The 22,954-nt window shown below is 39.8% G+C and overlaps 1 protein-coding gene across 5 annotated transcripts in view; it reads left to right on the top strand.

Annotated features, from left to right (window-relative positions):
- eps15l1a (epidermal growth factor receptor pathway substrate 15-like 1a) overlaps window positions 1-22,954 on the top strand; it is a 41,626-nt gene that overhangs the window by 3,337 nt on the left and 15,335 nt on the right. For 4 of the 5 annotated variants that reach the window (XM_018728204.2, XM_018728202.2, XM_018728206.2 and 1 more), the window contains exons 2-17: window positions 3,824-3,865; window positions 5,996-6,085; window positions 8,134-8,181; window positions 8,268-8,363; window positions 8,495-8,557; window positions 8,888-9,013; window positions 9,141-9,200; window positions 9,307-9,549; window positions 13,060-13,217; window positions 13,619-13,775; window positions 14,148-14,210; window positions 15,693-15,778; window positions 18,314-18,386; window positions 18,517-18,678; window positions 18,846-19,043; window positions 21,721-21,885. In XM_018728204.2, the coding sequence (XP_018583720.1) occupies window positions 3,824-3,865; window positions 5,996-6,085; window positions 8,134-8,181; window positions 8,268-8,363; window positions 8,495-8,557; window positions 8,888-9,013; window positions 9,141-9,200; window positions 9,307-9,549; window positions 13,060-13,217; window positions 13,619-13,775; window positions 14,148-14,210; window positions 15,693-15,778; window positions 18,314-18,386; window positions 18,517-18,678; window positions 18,846-19,043; window positions 21,721-21,885 (1,830 nt within the window). The remainder of the gene's footprint in view (window positions 1-3,823; window positions 3,866-5,995; window positions 6,086-8,133; window positions 8,182-8,267; window positions 8,364-8,494; window positions 8,558-8,887; window positions 9,014-9,140; window positions 9,201-9,306; window positions 9,550-13,059; window positions 13,218-13,618; window positions 13,776-14,147; window positions 14,211-15,692; window positions 15,779-18,313; window positions 18,387-18,516; window positions 18,679-18,845; window positions 19,044-21,720; window positions 21,886-22,954) is intronic. The other variant, XM_018728205.2, reaches the window with a different exon arrangement.

Below are 22,954 nucleotides of genomic sequence, written 5' to 3'. Positions count from 1 at the left end.
AATAGTTTAAAATGATTACATTGTAATTGTTAAAAGTGATTTCACTGATGTGGAATCCATGGCTCCTCTCTGCCAGCTTCTTTCTGTCACTTCGTGCTCTGCATGCGTAGTGTGTGTCTTCAGCACATATGGACTTGTCTAGTCTAAACTTAGGAACAGGCTTGGCGCAGAAAATGCGGCAAACTTGTGTTTCTCTTCAAGGCCCTAGACAAGAACATTGAGCCGGGTGAGCCATAGGTAACCATAAGTCACATTGTATTTTCTATGAGGTGTATGTCGCTTTGGATAAAAGCGTCTTCTAAATGAATACATGTAAATGTAAGTAACCTATAGGTCTAGAAAAACTGTTGGTGCCCATAATATCCAAAAGTTGTAGTGTAATTTAATTTTACATGGTTTTTTTAGATGTGTTATGTTTAAAACTGACTTGTGTATTAAACACTGGTTTCATTATCCTAGAGTCCTTGTCATTTAATTAATAATGTCACTTCATTCATTTTATTTAAGTATTTTCTGTTGATAGTATATGGGTGGCACAGTGGGTTTGACCAGGTCCTGCTCTCCGGTAGGTCTGAGGTTTGAGTCCTGCTTGGGGTACCTTGCGACAGACTGGCATCCCATCCTGGGTGTGGCCCCTCCCCCTCCAGCCTTACGGCCTGTGCTGCCGGGTTAGGCTCCAGCTCCCCGCGACCCCGCATGGGACAAGCGGTTTCAGATGATGTGTGTGTTGATAGTTTCCTGTAATTTAAAGCGGTCTTCAAGTGCTTCTAGATGTAAGTTATAATGGGAATCTTTAGTGGAAGTGGGAATAAACCTTCAAAGATTTGATGAAAAGTAAATATATTGGAAAAAGTCAATAAACTTGATTTAAATCAACAATTATAAAAAACAAAAAAAGTTGCTCTAAATCAGCATGATATAAATTGATCAACCCTGTTAGTGTTTTTGAAGTGCCGTATATGGCATATTTAAGTGATTTCATATGGCTGTAGCTAGTTAAAATCTTAATTGATGTTGGAGTAATAGTAATGATTTGTCATGTGCTGACATTTCTTTATTTCAATTAAAGAATTAATATTTCACTTAGAACACTGATGATTTGAGTGGCATCTGCTGAGTCTCAAAACTGTTACAGATTACAACATCAGCATCAAGTAAACTATATTTTTGAGTAGCATAACTAATAAATTGAATGGAGAACTAGAATGCCAGGGTTGGGAATATTCAGATCTGAATATGATGGTTTTTTTCTTAGCATTCTGTAAATTTGCCATGTTGTCATAAATCTTTTCTAGTCAATGTCCAGTCTAATAAAGGAAGTGCATGATGTACCACTTCAGCTCACTGAAACTATTTGTCAGTTTAGTAGAATTTATTTTATCAGTTGTCATATGTGGTCTATTGTGCTATTTTTGCTATTTGCCAGAAAGATCAGTTTGGAACCCACCAGAAATTAACTAGATATTTAATATGGAAAGTGGGTAATGTTCAAACGTGTTTCATATGTGTATAATAATTTTTCAAGCATGGTGGTGCCCCACTGCTACCATAATTATATAAGTTATAATGGGAATCTTTAGTGGAAGTGGGAATCTTTTGGCTTAACTATTTGGGTAAGCCAGCTGGCAACAATGGAGAAGAAAATGAAAAAACTCCCAGCTGCAGAGCAGGTGAGAAAAATAAACCTCTGGGAGTCCACGTACCAGTGGCTGCCTCCCCCTCCTAGGTATTGTGCTGTGGTCACAAGGGACCTTTGTGGATGTGTCTATTATAAAGAGCAGAATGTCCATCAAAGTAGAGCTATAGACCAAGGATGCTGCAGTCATTGTGCAGGCCTGTCGTGGCTGATCCTTTAGCTAATGGTAGGCAGTTGATGCACAACAGAAGATTTGTTCTTTAAGTTAGATACTCAGTGTTTAGCCTGATGTTAAAGTAGGGAAAAAAAAACTGTAGGTCAAATGTTCTACTGTTTAGTCCCATTGTCATTTATTAAGTCCAGTGTAATTTAAAGTAGTTGGGGAAGTGCTGTTGCGTAATGTATTAAGTGGCGGAAGGACCTTGTAGTGCTCGATTCCCATATGGTGCTAACAGGAGCTTCAGGGCTGTCTGCACACCTACACTTTCACCCCTTAATCATAAGCATTTAAAGCAGTACACTAAACCACCTCATGAGTCACTAGCAGAGCTTTATTCAAGTGTTGGTGAAAGGTTTTTCTATTATGTTTAAGCTTTAAAACATTACAGAGAATGTTACCCCAGCACTTGCAATAAGATGGGGAAAAATGAACATTGTAGAATATGCAGTTGCAGCGTATTGTGTGTTATGGAACCTTATTTTCTCCCCTTTGATCTTGGGAAGATGGTTTCATTTGATTGTACTATTCATTTATGTTTTTCAGTTAGATATTTTAGACAATTCTTCTTCCTCAGTATAAATTCTGGGTAGAGATGCACAACTTCTAGATTACATGCTTTTTCAAATCTGTCCATAGATACAGCTAGATAACATAAAGGGGAAAATGTACAAAATAACATGGCTCTTACTACATTAGTCATTTGAATAAATCAACACTATTTTTAAGAAGCATCTGTGAACATCGCAGTGGGTGCAGTGCTAATGGCTGTTTATCCTTGGTGTCTTGTAAAATGTTTTAAGGAATTTGATTGTTTCATAATTTGGGACAGGAAATCCCTTGGCTGTTTTCTTTTTAATGGCTCAGCTTAGATTGAGAGTCGATAAGTGAACCAGAAGGCACTTAATAGTTTTTTCCTTCAGTGGTGGGATGTGTATTTCTCATCAAATCCACTATGAACAGTACATTTTCGTATATTGTGCTGCAGCAACATTAATCACTGCACGTCTGATTTTAATTTCTTAATTTTAAGCATTAGTCCTTGTGTCTTATTTGCTTTAGCAATTTATTGTGCAAATTAGACTAGTGTAACATGTTTTGACTTCATCTGTAATATGAGGATAACTGGTAGTGTAGTGGTTACAGCTGCTACCTGTGGACACAGAGGTTGCAGGTTCTAATCCCACCTCCAGCTGTAGTATTCTTGAGCAAGGTACTTACCCTAAAATTGCTCTGGAGCTGGGTAAATATTTATAAGTTCCTTCACTTTAGAGAAAAGCAGCAGCTAAATTAATAAATGTAAATATAGCCAAACACAAAGTTAGCCCTGACTGAAAGTTATTTGGTCAAACATGGCGGCACGGTGGCACAGTGAGTAGCCTGGGTGGTGCGAGAGAACGTGGGTTCGATCCTTGCTCAGTCTGTGTGGAGTTTGCATGTTCTCCCCGTGTCTGTGTGGCTTTTCTTCTGGGTCCTCCGGTTTCCTCCCACAGTCCAAAGACATGCTGTTCAGGTTCATCCACAGTGTGTGTGTGACAGAGATAGTGTGTGTTTCACTGATGTGTGGATGAGTGACCCATTGTAATGTGCAGTGTAAATAACCTTGGTGATTAATGTGTGTGGGTTGGTAACGCTACATAGTATACGTTGTAAATCGCTTTGGAGAAAAGCGTCTGCTAAATAAATAAATGTAAAAAAGAAACCGGGCATACTCGTTTTTCAAGTCTCACACTTTATGCACATGGTAAAGTGCATTACAGAATGAATGTCTTTCTTTATGCATGAGTTCTCAGATTCTACGTTATCTTGTAGATAACTGCAGTGATTGCTAACATTTGTGAATTAAAGCCTTGATTAGACAGTCATAAGTAACTTTTGTAATTGCTATATTATTGCCTTATGGTTTTGACACTTTTAGTTAGTCTTTTAGTAGTGAAAAGTTATAACTGCCAAAACATTCTTTTTTCCAGCTTTCAAGTGGGAACCCAGTGTATGAGAACTATTATAGACAGGTAAGTTTCTACTTAAAATCTGATGTTCAGTTTGGTTCATTTACATTTAGAAGTTGTTTCTAGTATATTAGTAATTGCACGTAGGTAGTCCTTGTTTGCAGCTGTGGTGAGGGAACAGCACAACTGTTTTTTGTTTGAAATGCTGGGTTCACTCAAAAACCCCCTGCATGGCCAGGTTTGCAGGGAAAGTATTGCACATGGAGATGCAGAACACCTTCTTCTGTAGATGGCAAACAATCTTTGCTGACTATAAATTTTATTGTCTCTAGTATAGGAGTCATATTGTAAGTTTGGTAGTCATATACAGGCAGTCCCCAGGTTATGTCCGACTTTTGTACAACCCATAGTTACGAACCACCCCCTTACTGACCGGAAGTAAATTTTTTGTCACCCTTAAGTAACACACACACACACATTTTCAGAACCGCTTGTCCCAGACGGGGTCACGGGGAACCGGAGCCTACCCAGTAACACAGGGCGTAAGGCCGGAGGGGGAAGGGGACACACCCAGGACGGGACGCCAGTCCGCCGCAAGGCACCCCAAGTGGGATTCGAACCCCAGACCCACTGGAGAGCAGGACTGTGGTCCAACCCACTGCACCACCGCACCCCCCCCCCCCCTTAAGTAACAGTCAAATGAAAACTTCATAATTAAGCCTATTATATAAAAATTTCAAGTTACATACAATGATTCGTAATAACAAATGGGTGCTACTTTGACACACATAAAAGCATTGTGCGTCTACAGTGGTTTGTCAGCTCGTGGGCATGTGAGCCTGAAATAGGACAAAGACTTCCTTCTTTTCAGTCACACTGTCACGCCCGACTGACCGACCCACGCCTTTCTCCGACCATGAATCTCACCTGCTTCCTTGTGTACCGACAAAGGTCCTGCAGTTGGGTACACACACACACACACACACAAAAACCCAACTCAGTCACCTGCCCGCTCAGTATGACACTGATCTTGTTGCTGTTCGCAGTGTCTCGTGTTACTGTATTTGGCTTTTTTTTTTTTGTTTTTACCTTCCTAACCATGGCACCAAAGCATAAATGTGATGCAAGTGATCGTGATGCATCAAAGAAAAGGAAAACGATCACGACTGAAACTAAAGGGGAAATAATAAAGCAATCGGAAAAAGGTGAAATGCCAATGAACATTGGAAAAGCAAACATTTGTTTCTTAAATGTTTTTTATACCTACACACACACACACACACACACACACATTCTCTCTCTATTATAAATACTGTAGTTACATTTATTATTATTAGTATGACATTGTATTATTATTGTTATTATTACTGTATTATTATATTAAATATGTTTTCGTGTATCTGGAAGTTTTTCTTTAATGTCTTTTATGAATTTAAAGGTACACTATATACTAAGACAAAAAATTTGACTAACTGATGTTAGACACGAACCATACCTAACTGTTCCGATTTACGGAAAAATCCAACTTAAGAACAGACTTAGGAACGGAATTTGTTTGTAATCTGTGGACTGCCTGTATGCTTTTCCATTGCACAGTTTTGTGTCTTTTGTTTATTTGAATATATCTGGTTTAGTGTAAATACATTATAATGATGTCACACAGTTGTGGTACTGGCTGCCACTGTTGAATGCTTCTACAGCATCCTTGTTGGTGCTAATGTTGCATTATCCTTGCAATTATCTTTACATTGTTTTTACAATTACTTAAGTATTTTTCTTGGTGCTAGCATGCTAGGAAAATGCATTGTTTATACATGTGTTCAATAAAAGGTAGGGTAAATTTATTTCTGCAGTCAAAATAATTCTCCAATATTGGAAGTAATAATTCTGTATGTTCCTCTGTGATAATCAAGAAAAATATTCCACTGGAAGAACCTTTTTATGTGATAGATATGCACATAATAGTGTCAGCTTATGTAAAAACTGGCTATCGTGTATATACAGTAAATTTGCTGTTTCCGCACTAAGTTGTTGCTATATATACATTGAATTCAGCTCGTTTCAATTTAAGACATGACTGAATAGCACTTTGATGCTGAACTGACTTTTGTAGAGCTGCAGGAAAAACAGAATGTACAAAGATGGGAGGAGTGCTTCTGACATCATTGTCTATGTGTCTATATGTTGCTACAGGTTGACCCAGGAAATACAGGAAGGGTGGGCCCTACAGAAGCAGCACTGTTCCTGAAGAAATCAGGGCTCCCTGACATCACCTTGGGAAAGGTTGGTTATCACCACAGGTGAAGGTGGTGCTCTGTCCTGGAGTGTGGTACGGCTGAGCTTATGATTAGACTTTCGTGTTTAGTCTGTAGTCTTCAAGGAAACGAAGACTAATTTGCTAACTAATTTGACGCCATCGAAAATCTACCAAACAGAAAAGCACTGGGCATTGATAACCTTCCTGCTGAGCTGATTAAGGCTGGTAGTGTGAGCACAATTGTTTTTTACCAGCCTTTGTAACAAGATCCTGCAGAATGACAATGGCCAGGAGATTAGCTCCATTGTGTCTTCATTCTGATTCCGAAAAAACTGGGAGCAACAGACTGTGCAGATCACTGGACAATATCACTGATCAGGCTTTCCAGTAAGATACTCTTAAGAATCTTTCTGAAGTGCGTTGCATCAGCCACTGAACAAGAGCTTGCAGAAGAACAGATGGGCTTCAAGAAGGGATTTAGCACAAGAGATCAAGTGTTAAAGTTTGCAATGATGATGGAAAAAGTGCAGGAAAACAATTAACCCCCGTATTTAGCATTCACTGATTACATAGAGCCTTTGACCGGGCCAGGTTGGGTGTAGCTAAATAAACAATCAATTTGCTTGCTCAGATGTGGAAAAAATGAGCTCTGAACAAAGACAAGTTGAGTATTGAAAGTGTTGATGTGGCCTCCTGCACCTTATGAGTGAGAGAGTTAAAGGAGTCTGCGAGAAAGATAGAGGCTTTTGCAGCGCGCTTTTATCGGAGCTTTCTCAGAGTGAAATGGACAAATTGCAAGTCAAATCAAGTCGGTCCTACAAGAACTCTAGGCTGAATGCGAACTCATGAAATCAAGTGCACAAAGAAAGCTGGGGTTTTTTATTCGTATCACTAGGGCTGGAAAGTTGTCGGTGCTAGTTCTACAAGGGAAGGTGTTAGGTATACAGATGCAAGGCAGGTGGAGGTGGATGAATGACAAGCGAAAGGGCCAACCTGTTGCTGACGTAGTGCTCATAATAGTGAATGATGGGGAGATGTCATGTCAGGTGCTTGAACGACCTCTGACCTTGTCATAAGGATGGAAGGAATACATATATACTGAGATGATCCTGTTAGCTTTTATTTTACAACTTGGGTAAAGAAGATTCAGACATGTTTTTATGTAAAAATTAATTATTCATTCATTGTTTACATCATGCTTTTATCCAGAGAAGCCATTTTATACATTTGGCTCTTTTGCCAGAAGGATTGCCCTGATCAAGAGTGTCTTAGCCCTAGAGAAAAGTGGGGCTTGCAGAAGAAACCTGTAGTCCATGTAGAAAGCTTTACATTGTGGCGAGCACTGCTGTGGTCATTGACGGTGCAAAACAGAGACACCAGGGTGGTTGCCATAATGCAGCGTTTAGTAGAACGCAAAGGCAGCAAGAGGTTATAGCCAGGAAGGATAAGTGGATGTGATGTTCATTGGGCCCAATGAACCCTTTTCCTGTCACAGTGACAAAACCCCAAGCCATCCTCGTTATTGCTCCACTGATGCCCACCCCAGTACCAGCTCACACATTCCCCTTGACGATGAGTTGTGTTAAGTTACAATAAATATTTTTCACTTTTAAAAAAATAAAAAAGAAAAATTTCTGACAAAATAAATAGTAGTCAAGGTCTGTGATTGCACACAGTACATTTTAATGGAAATTCTGTGACAGTCCCTCTGCTGACAGATATTTAAAATCCATCAATTTCCCAACTGTTGACATATCTACTTAATACATACATATTCATATGGTAACACAGCATCCCATATCATAACATTCTGCATTGTGTGAAAACATAGCACACATAAAAAGGTGAACACAGGTCATCCAGACACCAGTGAAAGGCTTACATATGTGTAAAAAGTAACAGAATTTTGTTATAAATACAATGATGTTATATATGACTTTATTTCTGTGATAAAGTAAAAAAAAAAAAAAAAAAAAACATTAATGTGTTACTCCCAACACTTGCAGTATGATACTACAGTTACTACAGATAAATTGGGGGAATACATTTTCTTGTACTCTCTTCTTCTTCTCAGATTTGGGACTTGGCAGATCCAGATGGAAAGGGCTTTTTGGACAAACAGGTATAGTGGCCTGTTACCCTGTGTAGTGTGGCATTATTGTGTCCAACACTTCACACTGTCTAATCTTATTTTTCCTATGTTGCCAGGGCTTTTACGTTGCTTTGAGGCTGGTGGCATGTGCACAGAATGGTCAAGAAGTCAGTCTTTCCAGCCTGAACCTCACTGTACCCCCTCCTAAATTTGTAAGTGTTTAACTGATTCCATGTGATGTGCTTGCTTGAAATGCCTTCTGACCATTTTAGTTTTTCTTTGTCATACTGCATGTTCATTTTGAGCTAAATGATCCATTTGAAATTTGTGTTTTGCTGTACAGAAAGACACTAGCAGTCCGTCACTAAGTACATCATCTTCAAGTGATTCTCACTGGGCTGTAAGAGTAAGTGCAGCTTTACATAATATACTAGTGCTGTTTTGTTCTTTACGGTAGTCTTAAATATTATCATTCATTAATTTGCAGCAGTTTAACATAGTTTTGTAGCAAACCATTTTGCGTTGGTGTCGGAAATTAAAAATAATGAACACAGCAAAGCAAGTCAGCAAGAAGACAGAATGTATGTACTGAACATTAATTTGAAAAGTGTTTCATTCTGCATATTTCTAATTTCTTCATTTTTTTTGGTGGTTCTCCTCGTTGATTACTGTTGTCATTTTGTTTCGATAGATATAGTGGCATAATTATTCCCTTTATGTATAATTGTTTTTATAGCCAGAAGAAAAAGGGAAATTTGATGGGATTTTTGAAAGTCTCGCCCCAGTGAATGGACTCCTGTCTGGTGAGAAGGTTAAACCAGTACTTATAAACTCCAAACTACCTCTTGACGTGCTTGGAAGGGTAAGCTCATTTTTTTTTACATTTCCTGAGTCTCCACAAAGAGTGGCAACCATCAAAATATTTAATTTACAGTTTTGCAAGTGTGTTTACATAATTGGTATAAAATATTTGTAACGCTCTCAATCAGGTTTGGGATCTCAGTGACATAGATAAAGATGGACACTTGGATAAAGATGAGTTTGCAGTGGTAAGTTCCTTTTTTCCATCTAACCTAGAGCAGTCATTTTTTAACTTTGGATCTATGCTAATTGTTTCTATACATCTTCTCTCACATTCATCCCCCCATCTCCCAGGCGATGCACCTTGTGTACCGTGCACTGGAGAAAGAGCCTGTGCCCCCTGTCCTGCCCTCTTCCCTTGTCCCTCCATCTAAGAGGAAGAAACAGGCTGTCAACCTTCCTGGGTCTGTGCCAGTGCTGCCTGCCAGCCCTCCACCGCCCAAAGATAGCCTACGCTCAACCCCATCACATGGGAGCATTAACTCCTTGAATAGTGCTGGCAGTCTCTCCCCAAAGCACACACTCAAGTCCTCCCAGGTAGGCCATCACAACAAGTCAGGTCCCACTGGCTGTGCCTTACAGCTTGTACACTGCTTCCCTCCTGTTCTCTTAGTACAGTCATCTGTGGCATGGGGTATTGAATTGTGATAATGCAAGTGGCTTTGTGTGTCGTCATACATTTTTCATTTAGGAATTTGTCAGATCCTTCCTGTGATTTATCACAGGAAATGTGCTGAAGATATTTGGTAATAAACAGATGGTTAATGTGGACACCTGGCAATCAGTGGCGCATATTTTGTGGAAGTATGAGTTCTCATATTGTGTATTTCAGTATTTTCCACTTGGGCTGGTATGTGTCCAGTCCTTTCATGTTTTGCAGGGCCTGATGCCTTGGTGCTGTGAAGAAACATGGTTTGTGCATTCATCTGGCAGACTGCTGCAAACTAAGGCTCTTTTCATATCTTTACATCCTGTGACTTTAGTCTGAGCTGGGTTCAAAGTGTCATGCATTCAGCAAGTTTCCTCTCCTCTCGTGCTCTGTATGGCACAATGTAAGGCTACTTGACATCGTAGGGCAAATTCTGTAAGGACAACTGATGGGCAGTAAACAGGAAACCAGCATCATTATACATATTTTTCATGTACAAATATACGCTTTGCCCATTCAGAATATGTTCAGACATTTTCTGTGTTTACATTGACATTACTAGCAGTAGAATGGCCATATTTGTAATCAAGTGATGGTGTGATGCAAGCCATTCAGAGTCATCATTTTGTGCTTTTCTACTTGTATGCTATTCTAGATTCCCCCCCCCCCCCCTTTATATTAGCACATTTTGTCTTTTTTTTCTTGGTTGTTTTCTGGCTGTGACCCCTTATGTCTTAAGGTGACTTTATTTCCTGCTGCTTCCAACACATCACTGTTGAGTGACCGTTTGAGCCACTGGCTTTCTGTTTCACAAACCACCTATTCAGTTCTTGGAAAGCTTAGCAGTGCGCTGGGTAAAAGTGCATTGTCTTGTTTTATACAAGAAGCTCCATGTGACTTAATCACTATAGTCTTCCACGGTTTTACAAGGTAATTTGTGCTCAAAATAATAATGTAAACTCTCAGACATAACTTTTACCATTAAAAATAATGGCAGTTATCTTTTTCTAGATCACCAATAGTTACACCCATTCATGCTAAAATCACATTAAAATGGACATTATTCCTTTGCTAGTTAACGTTAGTTGTCATAATACAACGTAAAACGGAAGTTTCCCTTCATTCAATGCTCTGTAACATTGTATTGCTGTCTACCTACACTTATTCATCTCTTTCAAAGCTATTACATACCATACGCTGAAATTCTCACAAGCAAAACAAAACATACATATGATACTCAGTGTTTATGTATTAATTCAACCTTCACTACAAAAAGGAAGGCAGAACAGTAAAATAAATGTTTTAAAATAATGCAGATGAATTTGCACTCACTAAACAAATTTACAGTCTCACAGTGCCTAGGCTGATGTGACTGGATGTGGATTTAATCCCTGCTCAGTCTCTATGGAATTTGCATGGTCTTCCTGTGTTTGCATGGGTTTCCTCCTAGAGACATGTTTCAGGTGGATTGGTGACACTAAATTTCCAGGTGTCAGTGTATATTCCTGTACCTGTGTGGGCAAATATATACACACACACATTTTTTGAACCGCTTGTCCCATGTGTGCTACATTGCTGTATAAATGGGTGACTGTAGGTTTTTTTTTTTTTTTTTAAAACTAGTTTATGTAAACATTAGTCTTCTTGAATAAAGATGTCAGGTAAATACTAGGTGAACATTTTAAGTGAGTTTGAAGAAAAGGATGTGCTAAGTAAATAAATGTGACTATTGTTGTGCTCATCTGTTTGAAGGTGCACAAAATCCAAGCTCAGTCCTTGTAAATGCGAGGAAATGGAGTTGTAAGTTGAAACGGGTATTAAACTCCGTGTAAAATCGAATTTCTGGAACTGGAATGGGTGTGTTTCAGAGGGTGACTGTATAACACACTTAAATTTTTCATTTAGGGTCTATTTTGATGTTTGTGTTAGAACTATATTAAGTGATCTTGACAATGTTTTGAAATCAATTTTTCTCTCATTTAGCTTTGGTGGGTGCCTTTAGTCAAACGGTCATTAATTCCTCAAGTTCCTGGAAATGGAAAGAGTAATATAGATTGTATACCAGTACACTGCCTCCTCTTATTATCTGCATCCAAGTTATGAATTTTTTAAAATATTGTTGGATGGCACGGTGGTGAGCGTTGTGCCGGGGTGGTACGAGAGCATGTGGGTTCAATTCCTGCTCAGCCTGTGTGGAGATTGCATGTTCTCACCCCGTGTCTGTGTGGGGTTCCTCCAGGTGCTCCAGTTTCCGCCCACAGTCCAAAGACATGGGAGGAAACTAAATTGCCTGTAGTGTGTGAATGGATGACTGTGTGTGGCTACCCTGCAATGGACTAGCGTCCGGTCCAGGGTGTGCCCCCCAGCCTGGTGCCTTCGGGGATAGGCCCCAAATCTCTGCAACCTTGCTCAGGGCAAATCAGTTCTTGAAGCTGCATGCATGGATAGATGCTTATCATTTTTCTCATTGCAATTTATTTTAATGTAATTTTCTTTGAGTACTCATTCAATAATTGCTCCCAGATGCATTAGGAGTATGGTATTGACTAAAGCCAATGTGTGTACAGCTGGCATAGAATTGGACTTTGTGGAGACTTATTTTTTGTATCTTCACTCATTTTAAATTTTATTGAAGTGTATATATGTATATATACCACAAGATTTTTACAGCATCTAACCTGTGAATAAATTTAGCGCTATGTACATTAATAAAGTTGTATTGATTATGACTCAGCATAGAAGCAGCTTTGGAGATAGAAAGAGGCTGAATTGTAGTCCTAATGAGTAAGTGTAGGAAATTATATTCTTTGATAAAAATGTGGAATAGTTCTCTGTGTCACAAGGGAAAAACCCAGTTTGTTATAGTAGTAATGTGAATTTAACGCACTCATTTAAAGCATATGTGTTTAATTTAATCTGGTTAAAATGTTGTTTCTTATTGTGTCTTGTGTGGAAGGGAAGCTGTAAGGAAGAAAAAGTGGGCACATAAACCATTGCAGTTTTCAAAGAGAATAAAAAAGCAAATACAAATAACCCTAAGCATCAACCCTGATTACAAAGAGATCTTGTACTGTCTGCTTCAAGGGACCAATACAAATACAAGACCCACCATAACGATGAGAAAAACAAAGAGAAACTGATAGCTACTGTGAATTATCGTATGTAGGTGAAGTCTCCAAATGTATTGATGTCTGCAGCAGAGAGACTGTAAAACATATCTTTTCATAAACTTGACCTAAGGCATCCACCAATCAAGTATTTGTCTTTGCCAGTCTTAGGGGCAGGGAGGCTGAACAGCAGCCCCTCTAGGCTTCCAAGCCCCTAACGATCCCTTTGTATGAAATGCTTGGAGGATACACATTAGTTAGTGCTTGTGCTTTCCCCCTCTTGTCTGCCAGCATTCTGTCAACTGGGTGGTCCCGGTAGCAGACCGAAGTCGATACGATGACATCTTCCTGAAGACGGATGCCGACATGGACGGCTTTGTCAGTGGCCAGGAAGTGAAAGAGATATTCATGCAGTCAGGGCTGCCTCAAAACATGCTGGCGCACATCTGGTGAGACCAAACTGCTCCAGGTTGTGTGCTTGTCTGGATTAGGCTGCGTCAGGCAGCATCTCTGCTCACTTGGTACCTAAGTCTGTAGCGAGGAGACAAATGTCTATTGGAACACTGATGAAGCCATATTAAATGTGTATATGTTTTGGTGCCAGTAATCTCCAGATGAAAATGAAAGTGCACCCCCAAGGCTCTAGGGCCGTGGCTTCCAGTCTGGCCACAGTTGTAACTCTGAAGATTTATATGTTGCGCTCATCTTTATGCTAACATGTTGTCTTTGTCATCATTGTCCACGAGTTGATGCTCAATGCAGTGGGAGGTTCATTTAAAATGTACTGTATGAATAATATCATATGGAGAAGATTGATGGGTATCTCTGTTTGACCACCTTCTTTCACCAGGGCCCTGGCCGACACCAGGCAGATTGGGAAACTGACTAGGGAGCAGTTCTCCCTCGCCATGTACTTCATCCAGCAGAAAGTGAGCAAAGGCATAGATCCTCCCCAAGTGCTGACGCCTGAGATGATTCCCCCTTCCGAGAGGGGCACGCCTGTAGCTGTAAGTACAAATTTTTCCAGTACAGCAAAAACAGTTGTTTCCCTTATTCTTGATCAGTCAGAGAAAATGGGTATACCGGAGCCTGTTGTTGTACAATCCTTTGTGTAAACAGTGGAAATTGTGCTTTGCTGTAGCTCTGAGAAACACAAATCTTGTTCAGAGCTGGATCAAGTAATTTTCTGGAGAGAAGTAATTTGGTTTATGTTGTTTTATTCAGACTGTATCTTGTGTATCACTGTAGTATGTTTCTAGTCTTCACCATCATTCTGCATCTTACTTTGGAACTCCTCTTTTTTGACTGAGATTCAGCTTTCCTTCCTGTGCTTTTCTTGCTTTGCCTTGTGTGAAACTGTCACCTGTCTTCCTGTGTAGAGCCTTTCAGGGTATATGACTCCAGTAGGATCTGAAATGGCTGCTCTAACTGACATGCGCCGTGTGAGTAACTCTGCGTCACCACTTGTGTTTGCATTGCATGGTGGCCTTTTTTTTTTTCTTTCTCTCTCTCATCCCACCAACTCCCTGCCTCTGTCTTTTGGGCATTTTTCCCTAGTAGGCTTACAATGCCCTTTACATCGCTTACTTCGCTTGAATGACAATGTGTTCTACTGTCGTCAGATGAGTTTAGTATAAGTTAAAGTCACCCTTACAGTAACAGTTGTCAAAACCACTTCTTTCACGTTGAAGAACAGCGTTATTCAGTTGTGGTCCTGGAGGGCTGAATCTAGGGGGGTCTTTTTTTTTTTTTTTGTCTGGCAGTGGACCACATAATGTAACTGAATGTCCTCAGTGAAGCCGTTTATATTCATTTCTGATCAGTTGTGTAAGGCCAAGACAGCACATGGCATGGACAAAATTTTTCTGTATCATTTTATTCAAAAAACCCTTAGTGAATTAATAAATACCCGGGATGAGGCATAGCTATACTACTCATAGGTTCATAGCCTCCAGACACAGGAGTCTTACCATATACTGCATGCCTGCTTCTGCTGTGGGTGCAGTCATTGTTCACCACTTTAGTTTCAGTGGAGGTTGTGTGTAGTGTAACATGCTGCACACTTAGTGGGCCATTTCTGAAACTCAGTGCATCCTATGCTGTGAAAAATGCAATGCTCACAATCTGAATGAACTTTTGAGAAACTGTATCCAGACAGCGTAATATGTTTGGGGTTTCGGTAATCCTGTATTAAATGGTTTTATGGTGCTCTTAGCAGCACAGAGCAAAACCTCCCAGATGACTTCAATTATTGTTTTAACAATTTATAGCAAAAAAAAAAAATAAAACATTTTGCTTTTCACGTTTATAGTGCCACCTGTTGACAAATATGGGAACGTATTTACTCACTGAGCAGTATTGGACTTTGTTGTACGGCTCTTCTGTTAAATCTCTAGGAATATTAACATTTTTTTTTACAAGGTGAGATGCATAGTATTAGAATATTCTCAGTTCTGTGTTTTACAAGAGATCCCTAGTTTCAAGACCTCTGCAGTGGAATTTTTTTTTTTTTTTTTTTTGCGCTAAACCTTAACCTTTTCAATATTTTTTCCTTATTTGAATTTTTAATGCTGCTGATGTTTCTGTACCAAATCACTGTATCAGGCAATAATGTTCAAGTTATGGGTATGTAATTTAAGTCTGACAAATGCTTTTGATGGCTCATTGTAAAGGCGAAAAGCATTTGTGTTGAATACCCGGTGGGTGCCGTGAGCAATGATGTGACTTGGTTTCCTGACATGTGTGGCCTGGAGGTGAAAAAACCACCCCCTCTGCAGCCTGGCTGCAGTGCTGTTGCTTGCCCTGCCCTTTGTTGGTGCTTCTGGTGTTTTTTTTTCCACCAACCCCGACTGCTTTCCCTGTGTGCTGTGGCAGTGTGATCGCCATGGGGTACAGGGACCTTTGCTGACATCCTCTGCCCACAGGACAGCACCAGTTCGGTGGGATCAGGCGAGTTCACTGGGATCAAAGAGCTGGATGACATCAGCCAGGAGATATCACAGCTGCAGAGGTATGTGGACCTCGACACCTACCTGCTGTCTGCTGGAGTGGGGTTTCTTATAACCTGGTGAATGAGTTGAGTGTGTATCTTTTTGCTTTAGCTTACAAGCATTACAAACATACAAGTTTGTTAATGGAAATGTGCTCCCACTGGATTACTTCTGGAGCCAGTGCACATCAGATGAATCATGTTACTAGATGATCTGAACTCGCCGTATGTAGAACGTGTGCATGCTGCCAAAGTATGGTGCAGTAGTCACTATCGGAGACGTTAACCCCAGCCTGCTGCAGTGCGGCTTTTGAGGTTCTGTGTCAGTTTTTCCGTCAGGTTCATATCAAACATATGCAGTTAGCAAAGAGGATTTCATTTTCTTTAGAGAGTGTGCTACAACTTCTTTATTTTACTATTGTGGTAGCCAGCAATTTCTCTCTCTTCCATACAAGGACATATATGCATGCATAGTCCTTGCTCACAAATTAAATTAAGTAGTTTAATGTCTGGTATGACCTTTGATCCCACTGTACCTTGTTTAGATTATTTCATACATCATTTTGTTCTTTCTATCATTCCTTACGTATGTACTACATCAAAGCACAGTTTCCAGAAAAATATCAGTTAGTATTTGTCTCGTGTTCTTTTGGGGTATGATTTAAAAAAAAAAAAAAAAAGGCTGTTACATACTTGTTTTTTAACAGTTGCAGCAAAAATAATCTTCTCAGCAGCATAAATATGGTATTGACATTTATAAGTGGATATTCTTTGCTGGAGGTATGCAGTTCTGGTATCTGCTTGTTGGTGCTTCAGTAGTATTAGGGAGCTTTTCAGTAATAAAACAGTATAAAGTAGGTCTGGGGTATTTACCATAAGGATTTATTTCCACTCTGTTTTTGTATTTAAAGTCAGACATTAGATCGTAATTGTTCTGCATTTGCAACTGTTTGAAAGCTACATTTTCAACACTACAAATGAAGGAAAAAAAACTTCCAACATGGCTGGAAGAGTAATCTATTCAGTGTCCTCACTTTTTACAGAAACCATGCCAGCATTTGAGCAGAGTGAGTGTGTAACCCAGGTGCATTAACTTGGTAACACTTGACTGTGTGCCGGTTTAATTTAGGTGATGATAGCTGGGGGAAGGTTAGATTACTCATTTTTTAAAGGCAGAATGGCACTTTGAAGTTGGGTGAGTGGTTCTGTCTTGAAAGGATGCTTTACTACTTATTCCTCGTTGTATACTGTGATGCAGTGTTTGTATGCATGCTGTGTGGTTTTAATCCTTTGTTCTCTTAGCATTAGTGTTGCTATGAAGACCAGTACCAGCCATTCTGAACTTCACAGGACTGAGTGGATGTAACGTCCTTATCTCTCGTTCGTATTTACCAGTGCAGACAGAAAGGCTTATGATTATACAAGCAAGGTGCAACACATTGTGTGTGTGTGTGTGTGTGTGTGTGTGTGTGTGTTTTTTTTTTATATTATGGTGTTTAGTTTTTCATGAGGTCTAGTTAATGCCAGTTAATTGTTGGTGCTTGACGAAAGTTTTAAACTTTACCCATTTATAAATCTGAATATTTTATGTTGTTGAATGTATGTAGAGTACAGTATTATGCACTCCAATACAGTACTATACAGTACAGTGGTCTATGTGTACAGTACCTTCCTGCTGTGGGTACCAGATAGCATGGTGGTTAGAGCAGCTACTTATGAACCCAGAGATTGTAAGTTCAAATCCCACCCCCTGTTCTTTCCTTGAGCAAGCTACTTTACCCTAGTAAAAATTACTCAGCTGTGTGAATGAGTATATTGCTGTAGGTATCTTTACATTGTAAGCTGCTTTGGAGGAAAGTGCCAGGTAAATGTAAATGAAAAGTACTTGTCAGCTTAATGAAGGTTGGGAAATGGCAACTCGTGTGTGTGTGTGTGTGTGTGTGTGTATCATCACTATAGATGGCGCTGTGACTCAACAGTATTCATATACTGACATGTAATGTACATGGAAGGATGAAAGCATGTGACTTTCACAGTATTTATAACATTACACAGCTTTTTGCAGTCTCCTGTAGTCCCACATTGACTCATCTTGTTTTACCTCAGTGTCACTGCTGTGCTGGTGGTGGAACTTGGAACCCACTGTGTGGGTGTATTCCTTTTTTGAATGGTGTCTTTTTAGATGTGGGCTGCATAATAGAAAGCTGGTGGTAATATGCACGTTTCAAAGGAAAATAGACATAAAGGTGGATTTTTCTTGTAGAGGATACAACACTCATTCCATTTGATACCCCAGCCACACACCATCCTTGTGTTGCTTTTTTCTGCCCTTCTTTACTATATTTATTTTGTGAATCTCTTTTGTTTTCACTACTTGCTCTTCATGCTGCATCAGCACACTTGCTTTTACACACTGGAATGCACTCAGGTAAACCTTCTCTCCATCATCTCAGTGTTATTTGTTTTTCCTTTCTCAGTTGTACTGGAATAACAGAGGTGGTGTAGTGGGAAAATTTATCTTACGGAGTTTATTTAACTTTTTATTTTTATGAACAGGGAAAAATATACACTGGAACAAGAAATCAGGGAGAAGGAGGAGGCTATCAGGCATAAGTCAACTGAGGTCCAGGTGAGGAATTTTATTTACTGCTATTGGAGTAGAGTAATTGTGTTCAGTACCTAGGGAGAAAAATATGAAGTCAAAAGGGCGATTTGGGGGGCATTCCTAATTATCCTTTTATTCTTGCCCCCTTTAACAGGAGCTACAGAATGACCTGGACAGAGAGACTTGCAGCCTGCAGGAGCTGGAGGCCCAGAAACAAGATGCCCAGGACCGGCTGGAGGAGATGGACCAGCAGAAGGCTAAGCTGGAGGACATGCTCAATGATGTCCGACAGAAGTGCCAAGAGGAGTCCCAAATGGTGAGGGGCAAAACATTGAGGCTTGGGCTGCTGCTTTCCACTTATTTTGATTTTGCATATGAACACCGTGGAAAGAGCCACACGTGTAATCTTTTTTTTTTTTTTTTTTTTTTTTTTTCCCCCCCCCTGAGAGCTGACTGTTGTTCTTCCCCTCTGTACCCTTTCAGATCTCCTCCCTGCAGGCACAGATCCACTCGCAGGAGTCCAGCCTGCAAAGCCAGGAAGAGGAGCTGAGTCGGGCCAAGGCAGACCTGAACCAGCTACAGCAGGAGGAGGCACAGCTAGAGCAGAGCATCCAGGCTGGCAAGGTGCAGCTGGAGACCATCATTAAGTCCCTCAAATCAACACAGGAGGAGATCAACCAGGTCAGTGCTTCCTGTGCCTCAAGCACATATCCTTCATCTGTTGTGAAACCCCAGCTCAAAGTGGGATCACCTCAGAGTTTTTTATGGTCTTCTTGATGGTCCTTTCCACACAGTGATTGCTTACAACAGTCACTGAATGGGGCTTGTCAGTGATGCAGGTTGATTTATTTCGAAACAGCCGCTTGTTACAACTGTGTGTCACGTGTACTGCAGAGTTACTTTGCAGCAAATCAGGATTCACCTACGAAAGCAAAATCTTTGTCTCCAAAGGGCGTAGTTATGCGTTTATGTGGAAATCAGTTTTATTTTCCAGTATGCTCTCAGATGTCTTGAATGGGGAGAGTGTTTTGTCTAGCAAAAGGTGTGGTTCAAGGGGCACGTGCTACAGACTGTCTGCTTATGACAGTGCAATGAAGGTCCTCCCCAACTGTCACGGTAACTGTTGCTGCAGTTAAGGCCGTTGCAGTGCATGCTTTTGTTTTTTCCACTCCTCAGCTTCATTCTCTGCTGTCATTTTTTTTTTCTTTATTGAGCAACAGTTGCAACCACATTCTGGGGAAAAAAGAAAAAGGGCGCGTGTGGGGCTGGTTGGTTGTGGTTGGGGCGAAGACACACCCTTGACTGCACCCGTGTGATCGTCTATATTATTGAAGCAGCAACGCTCACCTGGCTAGTAGTGTTGTGTAGCACAGGATGCTTTCAAACCACGATAAGGGTGAGAAAACATCTGGCAAGTGCGATGTATCACATGAAGCTGTTGCTGCAGAACACTCAGAAATTAATCTTGCTGGAGCCAGTAAACTATCTTATATCTCATTTTATGGTCTGTGATTTTTTTTTTTTTAAGGTGTTTTTTTGCTTTTGTGAATCTCTTTTGACAGGCTTTGCCAAAAAAACATTTTTGTGTTTTATCCTTGACATTAGGAGTATACAAACTTTCTGTGTTTAACATTTTAATAATACATTTTGCATTTAAACATTTTAAAAATATTATGTAATTCAGATTAGAGAACTTTAATACAGTAGTTTGTGTTAGTATTTAATTTACAGATGCATGTAAATGGTTTGCCTTTATTACTGTACACCTCTTTTTTTTCCTCCTCTGCAGAACATAACATTTAACCATTTATTGATTCAGCCTGCCATCCATTTTTTGCTCATGCCATTACCCAATGTGACTAAAGATGTTGGACAAGTAACTTTTTACAATAATTTAGCCATTTATACAGTAGGGTATTCTTGCTGCAGCAGTTCAGAGTAAAGACTGATCAAGGGCGCAGCAGCATCAGTGAGATTCAAAGATTCAGATGTACTTTAGAATTGTAGTGTTCACTTGGATGTTCATCATCAGGCCAAAGGGTTAGCTTTTGAGAGCTGAAATGCTTCTTGAAGATTTCTTTTTTGTTAAGGCTGCACACAGTAACACAACCAAAATTCTTGACATTTCCTTGTAGAGCTTGTTTGATTATTAAACCTATTATTCAGCATTGATACCTTTGCATAATTTGAGACTAAATTTTTCTTGTGATCACTAGAGGGAGACAAAAATCGGCCAGAGGAAAAGCAAGAGAACACTGTTTGAGTCTGGAAAGCACTTCAGCACCTTGAATTTCAGTTCCTTTTAAAAGCAGGAAAATTGACTGGTTATGCACTTAATTTTGCAATCAACAAAGTTAACAAAAGTCATGTAGTGATGGGTCTGCTGAAATGCAGCGTCTTCGTGATCTGCTCTTTTTTTCTCGAGAGACGTGATGGCAATTTTGAGTTTCGCTTACGCATAAGTGTTTTGCACCGTCATCCTATTTAAATACTGTGAAATACTCTCTTGCAGCATGCTGTGCTGCAGTTTGTGTGTGTGTGTGTGTGTGGTGTTTGTGTGTCTGTAAGTGTACACACCCTTTACCCGCTTTCCCACTAGGCAGGGTGTGTCAGTTTCTCTATGAGAACTTGACTTGCTGCCTCCGCTTTTCTCACCGCTTGAATAATTGTGGGCCTCTTGTGCTCTTATCGTGTGCCCTGGCCCCAGTGCAGTGTGGTTTTGTCAGAGTGGCTTCATGATTTGTAGATTCTGAGCTGAACAGTGATCAGTGACAGTAAATCTTTGGGGCTTTTGGGAAACTGGTGTCCACAATCAAAAGGTTCAAGTGACCCTTTCCTCGTTATATTGGAACCCTGTGCTCACGATTAATGCACAGGGGTCTTTATTAATTTGTTGCTTGCTGTGGCAGTTGTGCATGCTATGGAAAAGGTGTTGTCATGAAGACATTGTAATAGTAATGGTTGTGACTTTTATGTTGAGTATGGGCCTTGCCCATAATTTAGGAATGCTTGCAGTTCATTTCACTTTCTCTGTTGCAATAGAAAATGGTTTACCTTTCTTTTGTTTGAAATCAGAATACCACAAATAGGACTGAAATTCTTTCATTCCGAAGGAGAGGTGTCCAGTGACATGTGAACGTGAAACGGGTTTCTGTACTTGTACTTTGAAATTGTTATATTCTCATTTGTTGAAACTGCAGTTGGTTTTGCAAAAGTGAGTAATAAGAAGCATTAAGTAAAAAAGGAAAAAAAAAAGGAGTGGTTTTTCCTTGTTCTAATGTATTGCATTCATAACAACAGAAGCTTCTTATGACTGTCTAGAGTGACTTTGCTGTTGTGTTCTGTTGTGGCATTGTAGGCCCGCAACAAGCTCTCTCAGATCCAGGACAGCCAACAGGAAGTGACCAAGAGCATCGAGCAGTACAACAGCACATTGAATGGCACCCACGGTGGCAGCATGACCAACCTGGCTGACATGAGTGAGGGCTTCCCAGAGAAGGAGAACGGAGCCCTGGGCACCATGGTGAGGAACTGGGCCTTGGATTGACCTACACTCCCAGTTAGCTTGCATCTCTAGGCCTGTGGCCTCTTCCCATTTTAGTTAAGTGTGGTCAGATAACATTTATTACCTTTAGTTAGGTTGTTTTGATTATGCACGATCACATATCAGGAATTTACATTATTTTTTTTGTTTGCTTGTCCACAAAACAAGTTCTTTTTTGAAATGTATTGTAACTATCCCATCAAGATTTCTATCTGTCCAGTTTTGCAATATAGTCAAACACAAAATAAGTTTCTCTAGGTATAAAATGTCCTTTAATTGACTGGAACCCAAAGCAAACACATGTTATTTGCCAATTTACCTGTTACATTTTTGTTTGCAATACAGTTGTAATCCACAAATAAATGTGTAGGAACTAATTTGAATGACTGAATATAAAATGCAGTTAATCACTCAAATGGACTCAGCTAGTACTACAAACATTTTCTAAAAATAAATCATCTTTAGTAGTAAGGTACAGGGGCTGTTTTACTTCACTTTTGAGACATTTGGGTGGGTTTTTAGCAAGAAAAACTGTTTTGAAACAAATTGTAATCAAAGTGAGGCAATTGGTATCACGTGAAAAGATGCATACATACAAAAAGGCTCAAATTAAGAAATCATCAAAAATAGCTAGACATTTCTGCTGTTTCTTGCCATTTTGCACAATTTTGGGTGCTTTCTGATTTACTCTTAATTTGTTGTGCACCTTTCTGTCCTACTGGTATCAGAACAGTTCTTCTTGTTTGACAATGAAAATTTAAGCAAATGACCTGTCCTGAACAGTGGGGTGACCATTAAGAACAAACTGTGCGTATCACGCATATTGCCAAGCATGTCTTCGTGTGAAATTTACTGTGGATATTTAATGATACAGACATACATTCAAAACAGACTTCAAATTTACTGACCTCTTTTCCCAAAATTTGAAGAAAATGGATTTCGTCATCTCATGTGTGCTAACTACATACATCCATGCATTTTCGGAACCTTAATTGGAATGCAAATGTGAAATGATTAGGAAAAATGCAGGACTTGTTTCATATAAGAT

Source organism: Scleropages formosus, chromosome 9 (genome assembly GCF_900964775.1).
Source record: "Scleropages formosus chromosome 9, fSclFor1.1, whole genome shotgun sequence".
In the NCBI taxonomy this organism is placed as follows: domain Eukaryota; kingdom Metazoa; phylum Chordata; class Actinopteri; order Osteoglossiformes; family Osteoglossidae; genus Scleropages; species Scleropages formosus.
Note: the sequence above shows the minus strand (reverse complement) of the source record. Positions and strands in the feature narration are given on the sequence as shown.